The sequence below is a fragment of the Podarcis pityusensis genome (genome assembly GCF_964106645.2).
Source record: "Podarcis pityusensis genome assembly, chromosome: 1".
Classification (NCBI taxonomy): domain Eukaryota; kingdom Metazoa; phylum Chordata; class Lepidosauria; order Squamata; family Lacertidae; genus Podarcis; species Podarcis pityusensis.
This window is the reverse complement of record NC_138028.1, coordinates 43,455,577-43,477,373: the sequence shown is the minus strand read 5'-3', so window position 1 is coordinate 43,477,373 and position 21,797 is coordinate 43,455,577. Positions and strand designations below refer to the sequence as shown.

The 21,797-nt window shown below is 40.5% G+C and overlaps 1 protein-coding gene across 3 annotated transcripts in view; it reads left to right on the top strand.

Moving 5' to 3' along the window:
* Positions 1-21,585, top strand: part of INO80 (INO80 complex ATPase subunit) — a 56,295-nt gene extending 34,710 nt beyond the window's left edge. For 2 of the 3 annotated variants that reach the window (XM_080996400.1, XM_080996398.1), the window contains exons 26-36: positions 4,546-4,771; positions 7,837-7,964; positions 10,927-11,021; positions 12,089-12,161; positions 12,805-12,963; positions 13,396-13,498; positions 14,220-14,308; positions 15,016-15,171; positions 16,021-16,180; positions 18,710-18,925; positions 19,530-21,585. In XM_080996400.1, coding sequence (XP_080852526.1) covers positions 4,546-4,771; positions 7,837-7,964; positions 10,927-11,021; positions 12,089-12,161; positions 12,805-12,963; positions 13,396-13,498; positions 14,220-14,308; positions 15,016-15,171; positions 16,021-16,180; positions 18,710-18,925; positions 19,530-19,735 — 1,611 coding nt within the window. In that variant the 3' untranslated portion in view covers positions 19,736-21,585. The remainder of the gene's footprint in view (positions 1-4,545; positions 4,772-7,836; positions 7,965-10,926; positions 11,022-12,088; positions 12,162-12,804; positions 12,964-13,395; positions 13,499-14,219; positions 14,309-15,015; positions 15,172-16,020; positions 16,181-18,709; positions 18,926-19,529) is intronic. The other variant, XM_080996399.1, reaches the window with a different exon arrangement.
* Positions 21,586-21,797: the final 212 nt, after the last annotated feature.

The following is a 21,797-nucleotide window of genomic DNA, read 5'->3' as shown; positions in this document are numbered from 1 at the left end:
AAAATGGTGGAGGGGAGCATGTCTTGCATATTCACTCTTCTTTTTATGAGTCAATAAACTTGGAGAGTGTTTGGCTTCTTGCAAGCACTGTTTGTTAACATAATACGAAAGGCCATAATAAACTAGATGTGACTCCAGAAATACAGCTAACCATCTGCTACCAGAAAACCCTCCCCACCCTGAATGTGTTTGAGGATTGTCTAGCGAGATACCTGCCACCAGTGAAGACATCTGGTTGACCTTAACTTACACTCCTCAGCATAATGTCTGCTAATTATTTGAAAGCAAGAGCAGAGCAATAAATACTGCAGTGTATGGTGAAGCAATAATCATATGAAAGCAGGCAAGGAGCAGAAAACCCTTATCACAAAAGCCTCCCAAATGTTTCATTCCATTCCATTCCTGATCGGTACTTGTTTTAGTAATAACACATACTTGTGCATTGTCTGAATAAGATATGACGACCTTCATGCTGACATATGAGCCTGGATAGCTCAGTTGGTTAGACCATGGTGCTGATAACACCAAGGTTGCAGGTTCAATCCCTGTATGGACCAGCTGCATATTCCTGCATTGCAGGGGGTTGGACTAGATGATCCTCAGGGTCCCTTCCAACTCTACAGTTCTATATGAGGAATGAAATATAAGAACCACCTTACCGAACTCTTCACCACATGCCTTCCAAGGTTTAAGCCTATTGAGCATTAATTGTAGCAAAGGTTCTCAAACTGGTCTGCAAATTCCTTTCCGATAGAGGGGGGAGTTTAGGAACTACTGTCAGCAGTTTTTCTACAGCACTGATTAGTATCATCAATGGCTACAAATCTGGGAGTGCAAAATATGATCCTAAATTCTGCCGTAACATAAAATTAGGCTCTAAGTTTTTATATGCTTCCCATCATCTCTTTAATGATTCTTCAATAATACCATGAGAGTTCGCTATACAAAATGACTTATTTTACTATCCTCATGCTCCTGGGATATACAGTATGTCGTTAGCCTAATTCTGAAATAGTTTTGTTTACCTTCCCACCGGAGCGGTACCTATTTATCTACTTGCGCTTTTTTGGCGTGCTTTCGAACTGCTAGGTTGGCAGGAGCTGGGACCGAGCAACGGGAGCTCACCCCATCTGATCGGCAAGCCCAAGAGGCCATAGTTTTGTGTTACAGGTACACAAATAAAAGACCTTCCCTTCTAGTATTCTGGCATGGCTGCAAGAAGATCAGAAGTATCTGTTAACCAAAGTTCCTTTAAACATCTGAACAAGCCAGGAAAATAAACCATAGCTTAATCCTGGCTTGTTTGAACAAACCAGAATTTCAAACTAAGAGTCTCCCCAAATTCTGACGTAATTGGGAACTCTAGTTAGTTTAAAGTTGGAAACATGCTTCTAATCTCCTCCTTGTGTCTGTGTTACAGGAGGTGCCTTTTATCCTGTAGGAAAGTTTGTGCAGCCCTGTATCAGCCATGATATTTTATGCTTCGCTTCTGTTGTATCTAATGGGTAATAGAAGGGAAAATATGAGATGGAAACATTTCCATGTAAAGCAGTGCATATAATTTCCCCTCTCTCTAGTGAATGAGTCAGTCGGAGAAAGATGGTCTTGACTCAGTGTATTTGCTCTTTTCATTTCCCATCTCTTGTCTGAAGATGGCAGTGCAGTATTGTATATCCTGCTGGAAAAAGTGCTGAGTGCTTTGCGTTTCCGTTTATGCTGTGGCTTTTCATAGCTGGCAACTAGTTAGTTAACTCCCCCAAAATAAGTTAGTGTAGTTGCATTCAGTTTCTTTGATAAAAGCTACCTTTAAAATTGCTGCCCCTTTCCACAGTGTGCACTTGTGTCCCTCTACAACAGGGCTGAGAAACCTTTTACCATGCAGACTTGCTGAACTACAACTCACATCATTTTTAGCAAGCATGGGCAGTGGTCAAGGTCATAGGAGTTGTAGTTCAGCAACATCTGGGAGGCAACTATTCCCCACACTTGCTCTACAAGCATGAGTCAATCTGTGTGTTTTAACTAAGCACTCCCCCCCCCCCCAAATCTCTACCCATGTGTTCCATAAGCCACTTTGGGTGATTTTTCATTGTCTCAGCTATGTTGCATTGTACATCTTGCCACAGCATTCCCCTTCAAAATTGTATACAATACATGATTCACATGATTTGATACTATGTGTATGTGCCTTAGGCTAGTCTCCCACACCCCACATGCTCTGTTTTTATACGTTCTGCTTTTAAAGATATCAGTTTGATGCTTCTTCTTTTTTAATAGAAAGGAGGAGTTGAGATCAAGATGGACAATTAATTTTTATTTCTCCTAAAAGAACAACAATCAATTATTCTTAGTACCCCAATATCTTGGATAACATGCTTGTAGACATATGAGATAAATGACAGACCTAATAGTTCTCCTTTATCTTTTACTGTTAAGAACATTGGCTTAGATCCTAACTGAGACTCAGGAGTATACCATAAACAGAGTTCTATTAATGCTCCTACCAGTGGAAACGGGGGATTGTATTTTTGTCAGTCCCCCCCCCCCCCACGTCCCTTGAAAACCTGCTGCAATGGGTTGGTGGACCCTCCAACCAGCAGATAAGATAGTGCAAGGGACTGCATGTGAAAAGGTAGATGGCAAAAAAAATCTGCCATATATACAAGATAACTTTTTCACTGTCGTTGCATTTTGTTGAATAATTCTCTAGATGACAGATGTTCCGGAACAGCTACTGTGCAGATGGATAACCAGAGTTTGTAACTTATGATTACGGCTTATACAGCAGTCCCTTTCTTTCTCACTGAGTCTAGTATCTACCTTGTTGTTGATTTGGCTTTCACTGCTTAGCTGTGAAAATGTATTTGAGAGCACGTACTTGCTGTACAGGATGGCACCACGGACTTGCATTTTAGCCTGTTGAGGAGAGATAAGAGAGTACTATAGCTTTTTACAAAAGGCAACCTTGTCTGCTGGAACAGACTCCTTATCTTGAGACTATTCAGCTATTCAGCCATTGAAGAAACAGCTGTTTGGCTAACATTCTACTCCATCCAGATAGCAGCAAAGATTAAAAATGATGGAGATGGTCCAAGATAGCTACTTTGGTATAAAGATTAGATTCCTGTGTTGGCAGCACTGTTTGACTGGGTAATTTATATTGAAGCTGACAGTAGGGAAGGTGACATGCAAAGGAAGATAAACTGAAGACCTCAGTGTTCTAAATACGGAAATGAAATTTTGCATTTGGATAGCTCAGAACTGCGTTGAGTTTAAAGAAAGTGCTGCGTTAAAAAACCTGACTTTTACAATTCAAGCACACATACTGTGATGCTAATGTAGGGGCCTTGTGCGACATGTCTACACTCAGATGGCTTAAAGGTCCACTGCCATTTGCACATCTAGTGTAGAAGAGTAGCCTCACAATCACTGCTGTTGATTCCCAGAGACACAAGTGCAATCAAGTTTCAAGAAGAGATCATTCCTGCTTTGCAAAAGGAATAGGAAAGAGGATTTTTGAAGGCAGCTTTTTCTTACGCCTGACACTACCAAATGTATGAAGGCCTTACAGAGATGCCAGATAGAAGACACACTTGACACTAAATGAGCATTCCATACTTACCATGTCTCTTGCCAAGTGTCAAGTACCTGAGGAACTGGTCTGGTCTGTTGTGCTGTTAAAAATAGACAAATAGAAGGCTGCTGTAGTAAAGAACAAACTTAGTTGGTCTCTTAAGGTGCTACTGGACTATTTTTTTATTTATTTTGTAGTAAAGTGCAGTTTAATTTCAAAACCAGATAATTCATTTTTTCTGATTCTATTGCATTTTTGAGTCACTTCAGATAGCATTTACACAACGTGTGTTCCTGCATGCTAAATCAGTGAAATTCATGCTGTATTGATTCTGACCAATGGTTTCACTGTATAAACAGGCTAGAGTAAATCAAAATCTCAAATCCGTTACATAATTGTTAAAGGATGATCCAGAAGTACAGAGCAACCAAAGCATACCCAGTGGGGTTCTCCAGTGAAGAGAGGATGAGCACAGTGATTGGCATTTTAAAGCTACCTTCGCCTCAAGCCTTATGCCTTGCCACTCCCTTCTTCTGTTGCATATGATATGAAGTCGTCTCCCTCTCCTTCATCAAGCCTTGTTTTTCTTCCTTCTTTACTACACTTTGGTTTGCCAGCTAACCTTTCCCTCCTTTTCCTTCTCAAGTCCTTTCCTATATCCTTTGAACTTTGATAGATTTGAATCCCTGTGGGCAGGAACCACATAACTTCTGAATTTTGTCTGTCTAATTGGGTGCTAAGGTTTCAGAAGTGTTAAATTGAAGCAGTAAGAAGTGAAAATATTATCAGGCTGTGGGCCGACATCTGCCACTGTTACAAGTCATCCTGAAAGATGAGAGTGATCGAGTAGTTTTGTAACCGTTTTTGAATCAGTACTATATAGCTAAAGGAACCTCATTTATTACTGATATTTAATCTCAGCCAATATTTTCACAATCTCTCCAGTATAATTATACCCTTTTAATCCACAGGTAACAGCTGTGCCACGGGATTTCTACTGCAATGATCGGAGTGCAGAATATGAGCGCAAAGCACTTAAAGACGGAGGAAGCCTTGAAGCAAAGCAATGTGTATTGCATGGAGCGCCTGAACTAGCAGCTGGCTGGCTAAAACGGTGCTCTCAGTTCTTTCCGGAATTTCCAGGGGGATTATTAGGGGTCAGACCTCAAAACGGCTGGTCTTTCATCAGGATACCAGGTAGGCAACATCTCTATAACTGCATAGTTTAATAACAAAGTGGATTATATGACTTTGCTTATCTACATATGCTAGTATGTTCTACCCATGCATTAAATGAAGACAAACTGGGAAATAATTCATACTTCCTTTTGTGGAATCTTCCTGCAATAAACTTGTAGGAAAGTTGGGTGTGTGAGAGAATGATCAGTGGTTACCTAATTGAGCCTATTTGATAGCTTTCTTGTGCTGGCATAGGCAGGGGGTTGGACTAGATAACCCTCAGGATCCCTTTCAACTCTGATTCTGTGATTCTCTTCTCTGCACCATTCTGGGTATCTGGACCAAATCCGCAGCTCACTAGTTCAGTCTGGCATTTTCAAACTGATCTTCTTCCTTTACCTTTTTCATCCACTCCCATATATCCCAGCTGTCCCTATTTTCTGGTTCCTGTCAAAACCAGTGAGGAGGCTAAGAAACAAAGATACTGAGCAAGTACTTTACAGGAGGAGCAATGTGGTTAACATTAAGTATATGATAAGCTTCAAAACAGTTATTAAAGCTAGGATGTTCAAACCATTGATTCTCAACCTCTTTGGTATGGCAGCTCACAAATCTAAATTTACAGTCATACCTTGGTTGTCGAACGGAATCCGTTCTGGAAGTCCGTTCGACTTCCAAAAATGTTTGACAACCAAGGCGTGGCTTCCGATTGGCTGCAGGAGCTCCCTGCACCCAATCGTAAGCTGCTCTGGACGTTCAGCTTCCAAAGAACGTTCGCAAACCGGAATACTCACTTCCGGGTTTGCGCTGTTTGGGAGCCACAACGTTCGAGTCGCAAGGCGTTCAGGATCCAAGATACGACTGTACTTCGTATGTTGACCCATCAGTTCATTGTCACATATAGTGGTACCTCGGGTTACATACGCTTCAGGTTACAGACTCCGCTAACCCAGAAATAGTGCTTCAGGTTAAGAACTTTGCTTCAGGATGAGAACAGAAATCATGCTCCGGCGGCGCGGCAGCAGCAGGAGGCCCCATTAGCTAAAGTGGTGCTTCAGGTTAAGAACAGTTTCAGGTTAAGTACAGACCTCCAAAACAAATTAAGTACTTAACTTGAGGTACCACTGTAAATTTTGGGCCTCTGATCTTGCAGCCGTCAGCTTCATGCATTTTAATTGCAAGTTTGCCTGTTTTACAACCTTTACCTGAGGTGTCCAGGCAAAAACTTACCTAACACCCCTATTAATGTAGAATATGTTGAAATATTTATAGTACTTCCAGAGTTATTCACTGCGGTTTTTTTAATGGGAATGTAAGAACACCAAGGCCTGTCGCTCTTTTCTCTCTAACTGGTGTGAGCCGCTTTGCCAAGATTATAATTGTCTGAAAAACAGGATAAAAATACAGTAAATAATAGATAAGATGAAGCTTGTTTGAGCAAGTGAATTAAACTCAAGGAGCAAGGAGCAATTTGATACAGGGCTAGTTTTCAGGCTACAAAGTTGCAGTGAACAGCAAAACAGCTGCTACTTCAGTTAACTCTGCCCTCCTCTCTCAGACTGTTGTAGTTGCGATCACTGTGGGAATCTCTGGAGGCCTTTCCTGTTCTTTGAAAGAGAAATGATCTTAGATTAAATGGCAGGAAGTGTCTGAGTCCTTTTTGCATTGATAAAAAGCACCAACTTTGCTGGCTGTTTACTGTGAGTGCTAGCTAGCTCTGCACTGACCCCTTTATGCCCTTCTAGAGGAGGGAGGCAGTGGCTGGAAACTATGATTTGGTCCTCCTTACTCTTATTTTTACACCAGCAGAGGTGCATTTTCTAATTCCCTAGAGGGAACTAAGATTAAGTCAGGCTCTGAAGGAGAGGGGACTCTATAATTGGGGTTCTGTTAAGCTGTCATTTTGACCAGACATGTTTCTTCCCCAGACAGTAACATCATAGCATCTTCTCATTCCCCAGCCAAGTCTAGATAAGTCTGATTAAAAGTAATAATTCTCTTAAATGAAAGGAGGCCCATTTGATTTATAACCTGACAGCACAATTTTGCGCCAGAAATAGACAGATTTTCCTATCTAACCCTTTATGTGTGTTAGATTTTATCCAACGGTGTTGCATAACTGAAAGCAAGGCTGCATCCTCCTGTGCCCCCTTGAACCCCAAATTCTGCTCAAAAGGCCCCCCCAGTCTTCTGGAGCAGAATGGGGAGAGGGAGCTGCAGGGGAATCAGTAGAAACTGTTTTCTTCCCCATTCTGAGTGATACCATTCAATACAACCCATTGAACCAAATGTGAAAATCTTATCTTCAGAGTAGAATCAGATCTTGGGTGTTATTTAACAAATGATTCTTTTGTTCTGTTTATTTCCGCTAAAGATGGTAAAGGAGCAGAGTGCAGTCAAATGGAAAAAGTTAAATATTGTTTATTCGTGGTATTCTTTTCAACGTTAGGTGGCAGGATTTATTCAAAGTTCAAAAATAATTTAACTAGTGCAGGTGAAATGTGATATTAAAGAAAAAGGCAAGAATTAAAAATACTTGTGTTTTGTTGTTTTTAAACTCTTTTTTCCTGTTATTTGGTTCCTGATGAACTTGGGTCGCCTGTTGTAAAGTAGTTTAAAAGACTGTTAAGTAACTAATTTATCCATTCTGATTTCATACATTCTATTGGGAAGTGGTAGTGGAATGAGTTTCCTCTATGTGATTGGTTGATTTCTTGCCTATCCTTCACCATAAGATCTCATGGTGGGTTACAATCACCATCTGGCGGCATCATCACTAACTGTTTTTAGGTGCCAGGCAGAATCCTTCTTATTCACCCAGGCCTTTGGATCTTAATTGTAATGCAGGGGCATTTTGCATTAGGGGCTATAGCACTTAGAGAGAAATAAGCCTTCTCCCTGCTGCACCCCCACCCAAAAAGTAATGCCCCCACATTGTTCTCAGTGTTCTCTTTTTTATTTTGATTATGTAATTTGTGTTTTTATATTGTGATTTTTATCCTGTGAACCACCCTGAGGCTGAGTATAGGGCGGTATACAAGTTAAATAAATAAATAAATATTTCCCCCCTTCCTTCCCTTTAGACAAAGAGAGTCTGATCACAGACAGTGGAAAACTTTATGCCCTTGATGTTTTGTTGACAAGATTGAAATCTCAAGGACACAGAGTCCTTATCTACTCTCAGATGACACGGATGATTGACTTGTTGGAGGTAGGATTCATTTACCCTGCATGAAGGAGAAACTGAAGCTAATGACTAAGGAAATATAGTATTTGACATAAATACAATCTTTTAAGGAAAGGAGAGGCTGTGTGGATTGCATGCTTTTGCTAGCGCAGCAGCATGCTGGACCAGGATATACATTTACAGAGAATCATGCATACTTTCCCCCACTCTCTGCTCTGTCCCTAAGTTATGTAAGATCTGGCCCCTTGCAGTCATGCCGTTCTGTGTTGCTGTCCAAGTGAAGTCCTAGATACTTAGCTGCACCAGCGTAACCCTGTCACTTTCAGACTGACCAAGTGGACCACTTACAGAATCATAGTTCAGTAGAACTATTGGACCAGGCTCTAAATCAATTGCTTGGTTGCTCTTGGTTTTGAATAATTACTATTGGATGGTGTATATATTTTTTCTATTGTTGTAAAGTCCCTGTCATTTGCAGTTTACCAAAGGAAGGAAGAGATGAAGTTACTTATTTTATCTGCTGCCTCAGTAAACCAGCACACTCTACCCAGGACTGATTTCATTATTTTCAAGGATTAGTACTTCTAGTGTCATGCTGACAGCGTCAGCTGAGCAGGCTTAATGGCAGGATATTCAAGAGGTTTTAATATAACTATCCCTCTAGGATTAGCAGTATCTTTTTTACTTTTTAAAAAGCTACAAAGATAAAAAAGAGTCTACAACCTGTGTGCTGTTAACTATCTGAAAGACTTTCTTGCAAAAACTCTTGAATCTTCCACTGTAATTATTATGCTGTTGTTAACATCCCAAATACCATAGTTGTCATTAAATAACTATGTTTTATCATTCTAACTGTCTTGGTCTATATTAGCAAGAAGAGCTACCATAATTCATTAAGCCTTAGCTCAGTTCTTCCTCCTTAATCCATGCAAATGTACTTAACCTATTTGAGACAGATTCTAATATACCACCCCTTTCCTCAGTGGAAGGCCAGTATACCCTCTGGTGGGAGATGAACTCTACTGAGGTCATAATATCCTTCCAGGAACTAAGCATTGATTGCAGTTCAATATTTTCTTTTTTGATTTCTAAATAGGAACTTGGGTTTTTATCCTTATTTTTTGTTTGTGGTTGCAACATTTTTTCATGCACAAGGCCTGAAAGAATATTCTTAATATTTCATATATATTTTTTAATAATTCAAAAAGATGGACTGCAAGAACACTACTGTTCTTTTGCATTCACGCAGCATGCTCAATGGAGGGACGTGGGTGGCGCTGTGGTCTAAACCTCTGAGCCTCTTGGGCTTGCTGATCAGAAGGTCGGCGGTTTGAATCCCCGCAAAGGGGATGAGCTCCCGTTGCTCGGTCCCAGCTCCTGCCAATCTAGCAGTTCGAAAGCACGCCAAAAAGTACAAGTAGATAAATAGGTACCGCTCCGGCGGGAAGGTAAATGGCGTTTTCGTGCGCTGCTCTGGTTTCACCAGAAGCGTCTTAGTCATGCTAGCCACATGACCCAGAAAAACTGTCTGTGGACAAACGCCGGCTCCCTCGGCCTGTAAAGTGAGATGAGCGCCGCAACCCCAGAATTGTCTGCGACTGGACTTAACTGTCATGGGTCCTTTACCTTTTAGCATGCTCAATATTTATATCATACCTCATTTAAACAATATAAAACACAAAACCTATTCCCTTACTCAGTCTGCTCTTGGCAGGCTATCCTCATTTTCAAAGATCTATTTTTATGGATGGGGAAAAAGAAGAACTACAGTACTGGATACAGTGCAGCAAACAAGCTACAGTTTAGCTAAACAAACATGGTTTGGTTTTATCTTCAAATGAGACCACTGAGTCACCCAACTCCTTTGATCCCAGTGAAACCTTTTAAAAAATTATTTAACTGTATTACACCTTTCCATCAATGAAGTTAAGGTGGTGCACCTGTTTCTCCCCCTTCCTGTTTATTCGTGCAACAACCCCATGAAAGTTGGTTAGGCTGAGAGACTGTGACTGGCTGTAGATTACACAGTGAGCTTGATGGCTGAGTGGAGATATGAACCCTGATATTTGCAGTTAACAACAACAGCATTATGACCTTGAGCTATACCAAAGCTTGTTTATTGATTACACTCCCCCCCCCCCCGAAACAAGTCTGTTGTCAGAGTTTTATATACGCTTCTTGAAAATAAATTCAGCATCAAAAATATTAAACTTTGTGTATTGTATGTTTTGTAAACCAAGCAAATGTGCATATATTCTTCTGAACCTAGAAAGGTGCAAAAAACTATGTGCTCCTGTGCTCCTTAGTCCCCTTCAGGCTTCTTTCATTGCTGTTGCTCATATTGTTGCAAATAACATTCCTCCTCCTGCTTCAATATGTGTGTATGTGTGAGAGAGAGAGAGAGAAAGAGAGAGAATAAAGTACATGCATACATTAAAATCAAATTTAATTTAGAGATTAATTCAAGTACAGAATAACGTGTAAAAGGAGTGAGATGAGCTTGTGAATTAATACAAAAATCTACCGTCTTGGATATAATTTTGAGCACATTGAAATACAAATAAAACTTAAAGAGGCCTGAAACTGTTTATGGATTTTAGATTATAACAATGGCCGTGGAGGTCAGAAATAGTTAAGTACATGGTGCGAACAAAGGACTGAACATCGCTTGGTAATTTGCCCAGTAAATGAATATTAACTGAATGGTGAGCAATGAAGTACCTACATGACACAGGCTTCCTGAGCACCTCAGTCTTTTTTTAATAATCAGGTTTTAATTCAACAGGTTCAGGATTAGTATGTTTTTAGCAGCACTGCATGGTGCAAACAGTTTATTTTGCTTTTAAAATTACATTAGTAGCCTTCTGGCATATTGGAAGCTCACACAATATTACATGGCACTGTGATGTTCAAAACAACTATAATTGTTTGTTCTGTTGAAAATCTAGATAAAAAATGTTGAGATTTTGTTCTGGGTTTCTTGTAGGAGTACATGGTTTACAGGAAGCATACATATATGCGGTTAGATGGGTCTTCAAAAATCTCTGAGAGAAGAGATATGGTAGCTGACTTTCAGAACAGGTATGTTTTTCCCTTTGCTTTTTCTGTTGAATTATTGCGATGGGGTTCTGTTAAGTAGTTTCCAAATCACCAGGTACACAGGCTCCTCCATCCTCCTATGGAATATGGTTAGTGTTGGGGCCCCTCCATTCTTCTTGTAGGAATATGTTTATGCTATACATCGGCCAAGGGGTGATGGAAAGGAAGAGCCAGGTAACCTTTGTAAGTGAAACTGCACAGTCAACCCATTGGATCCCAGCTTATGACAAACTGTACTTACACTGTCGTTCTTCAGCATCTAAGCTATGGGTGGGATGCAACTACTTACTTCTGGCAGCTGAAGCCTGAACCAAGGGCTTCTTGCCCAGTGAGTCTTCACCCCCTCACTCCCCCAAAATTGGATCTTGTGGGGTTGGGAGAACCCCCTAGATAAGCACACAAGGGGAGGAGAACATGGATTGTTCCGTCTGGCACTTGCAATGAATTCCTCCCATGAGGGTCCAAAGAACCACCCTTAGTATTTCACTTAAACACTAGGGCTGTGTTGGTTCTTCATTTCCTTAGAAACATATTTCAAGTGAGTACCAACGGTACCTTTTCCTGGCATTTCCTAACCCTGCAGTTTCTGTGGTTTTTGTTATCTTTTACACATTGTAAACAGCCACTTTTGGAAATCTACTGGAATCTAATGAAAGTTTGATGCTGGTTTCCATGTTGTTTCAAAGAAACAAACAAAATTAATTTGCCACCCCCATTAACTCGGAAAATCATGGGAGTTTTGTGTTGTAATTTCATGTGATGAAATTTGTGGTGGTATTCCAGCATTGAGTTCTTTGCCATCATTAAAGATTTAGCCATATCAAAAAGGCCACAGTTCCACAGTGCAACAAGTCCTGTAGCATAAAATCAATATTAGAAATCAAGGCAGATACGTTGGTATTATAATAATAAACTGTTGGGTGAAGTGATTCTGTCTTTGATTGCAAAAGTCAAAACCCTCCTGGTAATAGTCATTATTGTCGTAAGTAATGTTTATGTAGCAACACAACTGCAATGGTTGCTTTTGTTCTTTCTATCTCTCTCTGTAGGAATGATATCTTTGTGTTCCTGTTAAGCACAAGAGCTGGTGGCTTAGGCATTAACCTTACAGCTGCTGATACAGTGAGTAAACAGCTTGGTTTGAAAATGTTTTCTTAACACTGTGGGCTATTCCAGGATAGTTTGTACTCAGCAGAAAGGAAGAAGCACTAAAACAGGATATTTCATATGTCAAAAAGCATAAAGCTACTATAGTCTGATTAATTAACAGAGCTTGGATATTCCTGGTAGTACAGAATTATTTGATATAATATAAAGTTTCACTACCTTTGCTTTCCTAAATCTGAATATGATGGCTGCTTCTTGCATTGTCTTTTTTCCAGTATGAAGACAATTATAGCGTAGCAAAAGAAAAGAAAACAACCCCACATAATTCATGAAGTGTTATGACTGGCCAGTAATCTAAACCTGGAAAAACAAATAATTTTTACCCCATTTCAGATGTGAATTGTGCACATGCTTTTTGCTGCATGAAGTTGATCTCCATGTTAGTAATAGTAATGTGTAAAGCAGACTTTAAATAATTATGGTCTTATACAGAACTTGACTTGTATCTGGGTTCACCGCAAAAAAATCACTAAGATGTTATCATTCTTAAGGCAACGCTATTTACTATCATTTTAAAGTGCAGTACAAACTTTGGGTGGTGACCATAGAATCAGTTTTGTATTTGTAACCTTTTCCCCTCAAAAAAATGCCCTGACAGGTAATTTTCTACGATAGTGATTGGAATCCAACAGTAGATCAGCAGGCCATGGATCGAGCTCACAGGCTGGGTCAGACCAAACAGGTCACTGTGTACCGGTTGATTTGTAAAGGCACCATAGAGGAACGCATCTTGCAGAGGGCCAAGGAGAAAAGTGAGGTAAGGGTAACAAAATATGGAATAATGTGGTGTAGAAGGGATAGCAAGGAAATTGAGCTGTGATTGATGAGAAATCAGAGATTAATCTCCAGCAAAGATAATACCACCTAATGGGAAATGATTACCTTTATATGCCTGTAATGAAGTGTAGCACTCAGCAGTAATGGGTAAATTGTACATAGCACCAAAGTTCTTACTACTTTAGGGTTCACACATACCTTCTTGTGCCATGGAGTGCCTCTTGGGATTAGAATTACAAAATAACATGGCCATTTTTAAACAACTTTCAAAGTTCAGACTTAAAAAATCATAATATTTCTCCCACATTCAATCTAATAGATATTAGATAAAGTGCCTCCACTTTCTCTTGATTGTCTCTGGCATTAAATAATCTGAGAAGAAAATTTCAGATGCATTTTTTCTTTTCCATAGATTCAAAGGATGGTGATTTCAGGAGGCAATTTCAAACCCGACACCTTGAAACCCAAGGAGGTGGTTAGTCTTCTTCTGGATGATGAAGAACTTGAGAAAAAATGTATGTGTGAGTCCATACTCCTACCTCTGTCATATACTTCAACAGCTCCCATTGTGTGCCTGTGTTTTTGTTTGCTAATTTATTTGTATCAATAACTATAAAATGAGGTATATGAAGAAGCTAAGTGCTTATGTCCCATTGAAATAAGTGCAAACAGAAAGTCATGTCTTGATCGTTTCCCATTTATTTCAGTGGGAGCTAAGCACAACTATTTTATCTGGATCCACCCTTAAATAGATGCATTCAGTATCAAGATTAAAGGCAGTTGAGACATTTGACTCCAATTTTGCTTCAGAGTGCTGTTTTACAAAACTAAAAGCTTAAGAATCTCACAATCACGCTCCTATTTAAAAGCAGAAATGCTGCCTTCTCTTTTTAACTGTTCCAGAGAGTGTTCCTCCAACTCTCTGAAGCAGATTTGGGGAGGACATGGTGTGTCCAAGGAAGATGAGTGGAAGGGGAAGTTCCATTGTACAATCAGAAATAGTTGCGCTAATGGAACTACTTTGTTGGATACTATTCTTGGATTTGGGTCTGATAGTCAGACTTTTTTGAGGGAACGGAGAATGGAACCATGATAATGGATGAAGTTACATTGTTGGGGTTAAAGGACCAACACAGGCCTTATTCCAATTGCGTTCAACTGGGCTCTTGTGTTTTGCAAGAATTTTGCAGTTCTTCTGGTAAATAATGGTTTCTGACTTTATTTTTTAACTGGTAGTGCGCCAGCGTCAGGAGGAGAAGCGGCAGCAGGAGGAGACAAATCGTGTGAAAGAGCGTAAACGAAAGAGGGAAAAATATGCTGAAAAGGTACTTCAAATAACACTCCTGTTATTTTGTTACATTATTGCTTTAAATGTTTTTTATTATTATTACCTTCAGGAGCAGTAAGGCCACCTGTCCCACTCAGGTTAATTTTAGTGCTTTCCTGATCAAGGAGGTTCAATCTTCCTGGGAGAGCAAGTGATGCAAATTCTCCAGTGGATGTGTCTCTGTTTTAAAGAATGTTGTTCTTCTGTCTTTTGCTTTGTATTTGCTTTTCCACATATAGGGTTAATTCAGATTTAAAGTGGGAAACTAATCATTCTAATTTGATTGTAGCTCACTTCTGAAGAGAATGAAAATTCTCAATAAATATAATTTTTGCTGTCTGAAATGAATTTTCCTGAAATAATAATACTTGAGAATAGAGCCTCCTTTGGATAGCAGTGTTTCTAATCTGGCATTGAAAATGTTGCTGTTTTCCTCAAACAGTTTAGGTCCTGGTAGATAACTTAAATTTTCATTATACAGTTCTAATATGCACATTTTTGTAAATAGTTGTTCCTGATATAATGCATTTTGTATGTTATTTTCACTAATATATGCATTTTTATGCACACTTCACTAAAACACACATTTTTGTTAATTTTTTTGGTTGGAGAATTGCACTGCAAAGTTCAGTAAAGGGCCTGCTTTTAGCCACTATTCCATGTTTTCCAGCCCTTTTGATAGTTGTTTCCTTAATTTGATTTCAGAAGAAGAAGGAAGACGAGTTAGACGGGAGGAAAAGGAAAGAAGGCATGAATCTGGTGATCCCGTTTGTTCCATCTGCAGATAATTCCAACCTCTCAGCTGACGGGGATGAGTCATTTGTTAGTGTTGACTCTGCCATGCCCAGCCCTTTCAGTGAGGTAGGAATTTCTTTACCAACACCATTGGGCTGCTTCATACATGGCAATGAGATTATTGCAGTGTACACCAGCTGTGGATGGAGATAGCCGTACAGTGGTACCTCGGGTTAAGTACTTAATTTGTTCCGGAGGTCCGTTCTTAACCTGAAACTGTTCTTAACCTGAAGCACCACTTTAGCTAATGGGGCCTGCTGCTGCCGCTGCGCTGCCGCTACACAATTTCTTTTCTCATCCTGAAGCAAAGTTCTTAACCTGAAGCACTATTTCTGGGTTAGCGGAGTCTGTAACCTGAAACGTATGTAACCTGAAGCGTATGTAACCCGAGGTACCACTGTACAACACTTTTCCAATCTTTAGAAACTTCCAGGTTAGCTTTGAATATATGGGCAAGGCAGACATCAGATTGCCGTTTGCCATTCTGACCATATATCTGATATCTATTTTAAAGTATCTTGCACTGACTTCTCGTACATTTCCAGGTTCAGTTCAAAGTTCTGGCTTTAACTTGAAATAACTTGGGACCATGGTCCCTAAAAGTTGTCCCGTTTGAGCCAACTCAAAATTTAAGATCCGCATCATAGGGCTGCTTCAGAGTGCCCACACTCAATAAGAATAGGTGAATGGCAGGAGGAAAGAGGTTCTTCTCATTGATGGGTCCCATTTGTGATAGGTGAGGGAGGCAGCAACACATTTTGTAGAAGACAAAGTAGGACCCTTTCATTCTCCAAGGCTTCTAGCAGTTTTTATAGTCTTGCATTATTTCTATAGGGCACTGATTTCAGCATGCAGGCTTAATCCAAAAGCATAGCTTAATGTAAACTTACAGACTTTTATTTTTATATGATCTAGATTTCCATCAACAGTGAGTTGCACATGGAATCCATCCCACCTGACGATAGCAGCAATGACATGCTGGTGATTGTGGATGATCCAGCATCTTCAGCGCCTCAGTCAAGAGCTACTAACTCTCCTGCTTCCATCACGGGCTCAGTGTCTGACAACATGAATGGTTAGTATTTGTCTTTAAACATGGCGCACAAGGAGCATAATGTGAACTCTGTATATGGCCATGCTTCTGAGCACTGGATTTGCTTACGGGCAGGACTGGAGTTAATCTAGCAAATAATGTCTCCTTCAGATTTGTTAGCTCAGGTGAAATCTAATGTGCTTGATCATTCACCGCTTAATTCTTCTGATTCTAAATAAGCTTCATAAGTTGGAATAAGGACAAAAGTATGAAGTTGGCTCTTATTTCAAATCTCAACTCGGCTGTAAATTTAACTGGATGGGTTTAGGCAACTCCTGTCTCTTTCAGCGCCCCATTTGCCTTACAGTTTAGGAGGAGGATAATACTGACCTATACCCATATCAGAAGTGCCAAGCTTCTTTTCATTACTGTATTTGAGAGGTTTCTTGCTTAGGGGTATATGTAGTCGAAAAATAAATTTTGAAACACCTTCAACTGCTCTGCCTTCCCTTTTAGTTCTTGACTGCAGCATTGTCTCTCACAGGAGGCATTGAAAAGAAAAGTGACCAGAAGGGAAATGGGGGTCTCGATCCTTCTCCCTGACTCGTTTGGCTGAGTTGCCATTGCAGAATGCAGACAAATTGCAGTTCTCTTAATTCCATTCTGTCCAAGTCTGAATAGTTACAACTGTTTCCTGAAATTACCGGTTTGAAAAGGGGGCTCTATTAATTACCGTATTTACTCGAATCTAATGCTCACCTTTTTTTGGCCAAATAATGTTGTGAAAATTAAGGTCCTCATTAGATTCAATGGCACATTTACATTTGCCAGCAAATACTTTTTGCTTTCAAGGTTCTGAAAATTGAGGTGCGCATTAGATTCGATGGTGCATTAGGCTCGAGTAAATACGGTAGCTATCAGCAGTGCAAGTTCCAGGTAGTGGGTAGAGTTGCTGTAGTTCCACAAAGCTGACTAATGTTACTGGTTTATGGGATCAGGCCATCAGCTTTACAGTTTAGAACAGTGGTTCCCAATTGGTCGTCTGTGAACCCCAGGATGTCTGTGTAACCCATCCAGGGTGTCCATGGCAAAAACTACCATAAAGATATCAAAATTTACAAAAGTAGGGGGTCCACAATACATATCTAATTGGGAACCATTGGGTTAGAACATTGCGTACCATTGCCTTTCCCACTCCCCATCCCTCAGTTATAATAATAATATAATTTATTATTTATACCCCACCCATCTGTCTAGGTTTCCCCAGCCACTCTGGGCAGCTCCCAACATAATATTAAAAACGACGATAAATACATCAAACATTAAAAACTTCCCTAAACAGGGCTATCTTCAGATATTTTCTAAAAGTCAGGTAGTTGTTTATTTCCTTGACATCTGATGGGAGGGCATTCCACAGGGCGGGCGCCACCACCACCGAGAAGGCTCTCTGCCTGGTTCCCTGTAGCTTTGCTTCTCACAGTGAGGGAACTGCCAGAAGGCCCTCAGAGCTGGACCTCAGTATCTGGGCAGAACAATAGGGGTGGGGACGCTCCTTCAGGTATACTGGGCCGAAGCCATTTAGGGCAGTTCAGCTTTGACCTTGTATAAACTCTAAGATAATATTTCTAAAACATTGTATCTCTGAGCTCTGTCACCAAACTTATGAGGCACCCCAAATTAAAAAGAATTGCAGTTCTTGTTTAATTGATTTGGAAGGTCATTGTTGTTGCTTCTGAAGAAAGGCTTTCAAAAGTCGCTAGAATAGTATACACTTGAGTAAGTGGATGATTTTATTGAACTAGTTCCCTTTGATGGAAGATTAAGCTATGTTTTTTAAAACGATGAAGTATCAAGCAGAGCAAGCTAAATGCTTATACAGTCATACCTCGGGTTGAAGTAGCTTCAGGTTAAAAATTTTTGGGTTGCGCTCCGCGGCGACCCAGAAGTAACAGAGCGCGTTACTTCCGGCTTTCGCCGCTCACGCAGATGCTCAAAATGACGTCATGCGTATGCGTGGAAGCAGCGACACACGCACTCGTGTGCTACGTTCTACTCAGGATGCGAACGGGGCACCGGAACAGATCCCGTTCGCATCCAGAGGTACCACTGTATACAAATTAATTTCCTAAGGCACAAATCTGAATTGCTTCAAGTAGACTTGGGTAGATCATAAAACGTTGATGTAAAATATTTTACAATATATCAGTACAAGATTAGCAGTTACAATGGATTCAGCAAGGACATACATTTTAATCCCCAAGCATGTCTTTTTAAATGTATCAAACAAGTTTAGTTTTTGGACAAGCATTGGATTGTCATAGTGGAGATAGTCTTACTCGGTCGTACAAGGCTCAGGTAGCAGGCGACTGTTGCCCAAAGTCACTTTTCTAAATATCTCTGCTGTTTGTGACAGAATATTATCTGCCTTGAAGAATGAGGTAACTTCCTTGAAAGGGGATGGGGGCTTATGAAGGCAAAACATTTTGGTCTCCTTTACTAAATTATATTTAATTATACAGTCACTATTTGTTACACATCACTAAATGTTCTTTCTTCATTGGTTTTGTTAAGGAATTTCAATACAGGATATGCCCATCACAGGACGAGGTCATTCAGGTAGAAGCCGAGGCCGTCCCAAAGGTGCAAATGGCGGGTCAAAAAGCACAGGGAAAGGCCGGAGCCGGAAATCCACAGCCGGAAGTGCAGCTGCCATGGCAGGTGCCAAAGCAGGAGCAGCCGCCGCCTCAGCAGCCGCATATGCAGCGTATGGGTACAACGTGTCTAAAGGTAGGAGGCTGTGTGGGGCGTTGAACACCCTTTATGCTTTGACACCAGGCCTTCAGCCGTCCTTAAGGACCCCTGAAGATATCCTTGTAGGATATCTAAGTCTCCACTTGAAATCCAGGCATGTTGAAGTTCCAGCGCATATGATGGTATAAAAGTTCATTTCTAGTCCCTGAAAGATAAGCAGTTAGGTAGAACTGTTGTCGGCTCAAGTCCACATTTTTGCTCCTATCAGTATGTTTATACGTAATTAAAAGGTTCACTCGCTTTCTGGGGACTAATTAGCCTAATAAGTCTCTTTATCACAAAATCCAATTATGATTGGTCAGATTAAACCTCGGTACTAAATACTCGTACAAAAAATAGAATGTTTTCCTTTTCTTTGACAGCTTTCCATCCACTGTAATGAATGGACTCAGATTTTGATACTCACTGCCTAGGGTATCCTTGGGGTAAAAGGGCAAGATACTAAAAAAAAATTTCTTGGCTAAAGTTGTCAGTAAAGCTCTTGGTTAATCTTAATCCTGCAGTTTTAATTTTGTATGCAGTTAAAAAGCTATAGTCTGGGTGTGGCCCAATGAGGAAAAAATTTGCTTTTTGTCGCTAGGTATGTCTTCAGGCAGCCCTCTTCAGACTCCTCTCATCCGACCTGCTGGACTTTCAGACTTTGGACAGTCAAGCGCCACTTCCCCCTTGAGTAAAGGAAACAGCGTTTGTGGAACCTCCAAACCCTTAAACCTGACAGGTTCCTTGGCACCAGAAACCTCAATCCGAAAACAATACAAAGGAGCCCACACTTCAGGTGGGCGATAGTAATTCTGAAACCCTGGAACCTGTGTGTCTCCATAGCGGCTTCCTAAGCAGCCCACCCACGCCTACCAGCAAAAGGGTTTACAGATGATGCCTTGTTTCCATCCCACATGTGGGCTTGAGGAGAAGACAACTGCACTACTGGGGCAAGAGGTATTCTGTGTGCACTTCCGTGTGTAGCCCGCATTTGCTGTCTTTGCAGATTTGGGATGAGGAGGGACAGAGACTTGGGATGCTTGAGCTTAACTTTTCCATTAGGCTTCTTTCTGGCATCCTACAAATCATGCAGGGAAAGGATCCGGCTTCCACATGAGACTGGCTGCGAGATCTCCTCCCCCTTCATTTGTACTCACACCAGCGCCCTTTGCCCCCCTCGTCTTTCAGGTTTCATACGGAATTCAACTCCATTCTTATAAGAAGGAGATCAGCAACTAAACTGGGGGGGGGGGTGCCCCGCAGATTCAGAGGAGCCTTCTGGCGGGTGCGCCTTTTTTTAAGGGAGCTGTGGACAAACATCTTGGTGGTTCTAATGCGTATGAATGGTGGATGCAATGAAGAATAGACTCTAGGGGAAAGGAGAGAGGAGTTTTGCACTGCGTCCTAGAAAGGGGCTTTTGTCAGTATCATGCTTCTGAACTACTAGAGTACTGCTTGGTTGGCTAAACGACAATAGGGCAGATTAGAGCTTTTGAGAATGATGTTCCTGCCTCTGCCTCACAGAGCAGAAGGAAGTTTCAAATTGCCAATTAGCATTGCAAAACCCAGGCTCGGATACATTTACTTTCATAGCATTGGGTTTTCAGTACAATTTCTTGGATTTGGCTTATGTGGGACTCTTCAATGTTTTAGATTACAAAGCCATTTTGTGTGCGATTACAAGAAGAAATTGGAGTAGTGGGGAATTGTCCCTGGTTTTCATCTCATTGTGCCATAGAAGAGTTTTTTAAAAACATGTTTTAGGTACCACTGTTGGCCATACTGCAAAGGATGCGCATTGGGGAATGCTTCCATTTCTCTGATCCATACAGTCCCCAGCTAAAACGATGTCTTTCATTCCAAGCCATCCATTCACTGTGTTCCTTTTCTTTAGCAAGACTCATTTGTCAGCAGTGTCCACACCCAGCAGGTTTGGATTGCTCCACTGTGATGAATCCAGCACTGTAGCAAAGCTCTGTGATGCTAGTGAAAGTTGTTAGAGAGCAGCAACGCCATTAAGTGCAACTCTTTGTTGTGGTATTCTATTCTGAATGCACAAGAACCATCTGCTTTTGGCATGATATATATATATATAAATATAAATATATATATTCTGTCTGCATTGCACTGAGATGAAGGAGGGAGGCAGTTCTCTTGCCTTCACATTTACATTAAATGGATTTTCTTTCTGGGCATTTTCATCTTTCAAGGGAGAACCAGGTTACGAGGTGAAGATCTTAGCTAAGGCAGCAAAGGATTTTTCAGTCTCATGCACCTTGCCTGGTGTCCCACAGTGTAGAGCAAGTGCTTCCTGTTGACTCTGCCTTTAATTTGCACACCTGAAAATAGCAGAAATAAGTTCAGTTAAATTGTTGTTTTTTTTATTTAAAAAAAAAACAGATTTGGAGGGAATAATTGGGTGGGGAGGGGATATTTAAGTTAAATCATGAAGATTTTACCCCACCCCGCTCAGATTCACATGTGTATATACAGTGTTTAGAGGGAATCAGAAAATGCCAAGCCTTTTTTTCCTCTTTGAATGTGCTGTCTATTTTTATAACTGAACTTGTACATATGTATAAAAAGAGACACATCTTTCTTTTACTAACTGGAGAAAAGAATCTTAAATAAAATGGAGTGAGATAATTTTATGTAAATTCAGTCTCTGTGGCTTATTGTTCCATGACGAAGTTTGGTGAAACAAGGTATGTGCTGAAGTGCTTCATTTTCTAATTATTTTACATCTGCCTATGTCTAAGAAATAACTACATTCAGCAGGATACACAGAATGTGCACAGGCGATCTCAGAAGACTTCTTGCCACTACAGTCTCAGAGCCATCTGACTGATAAATCAGCGGCTAAAATACA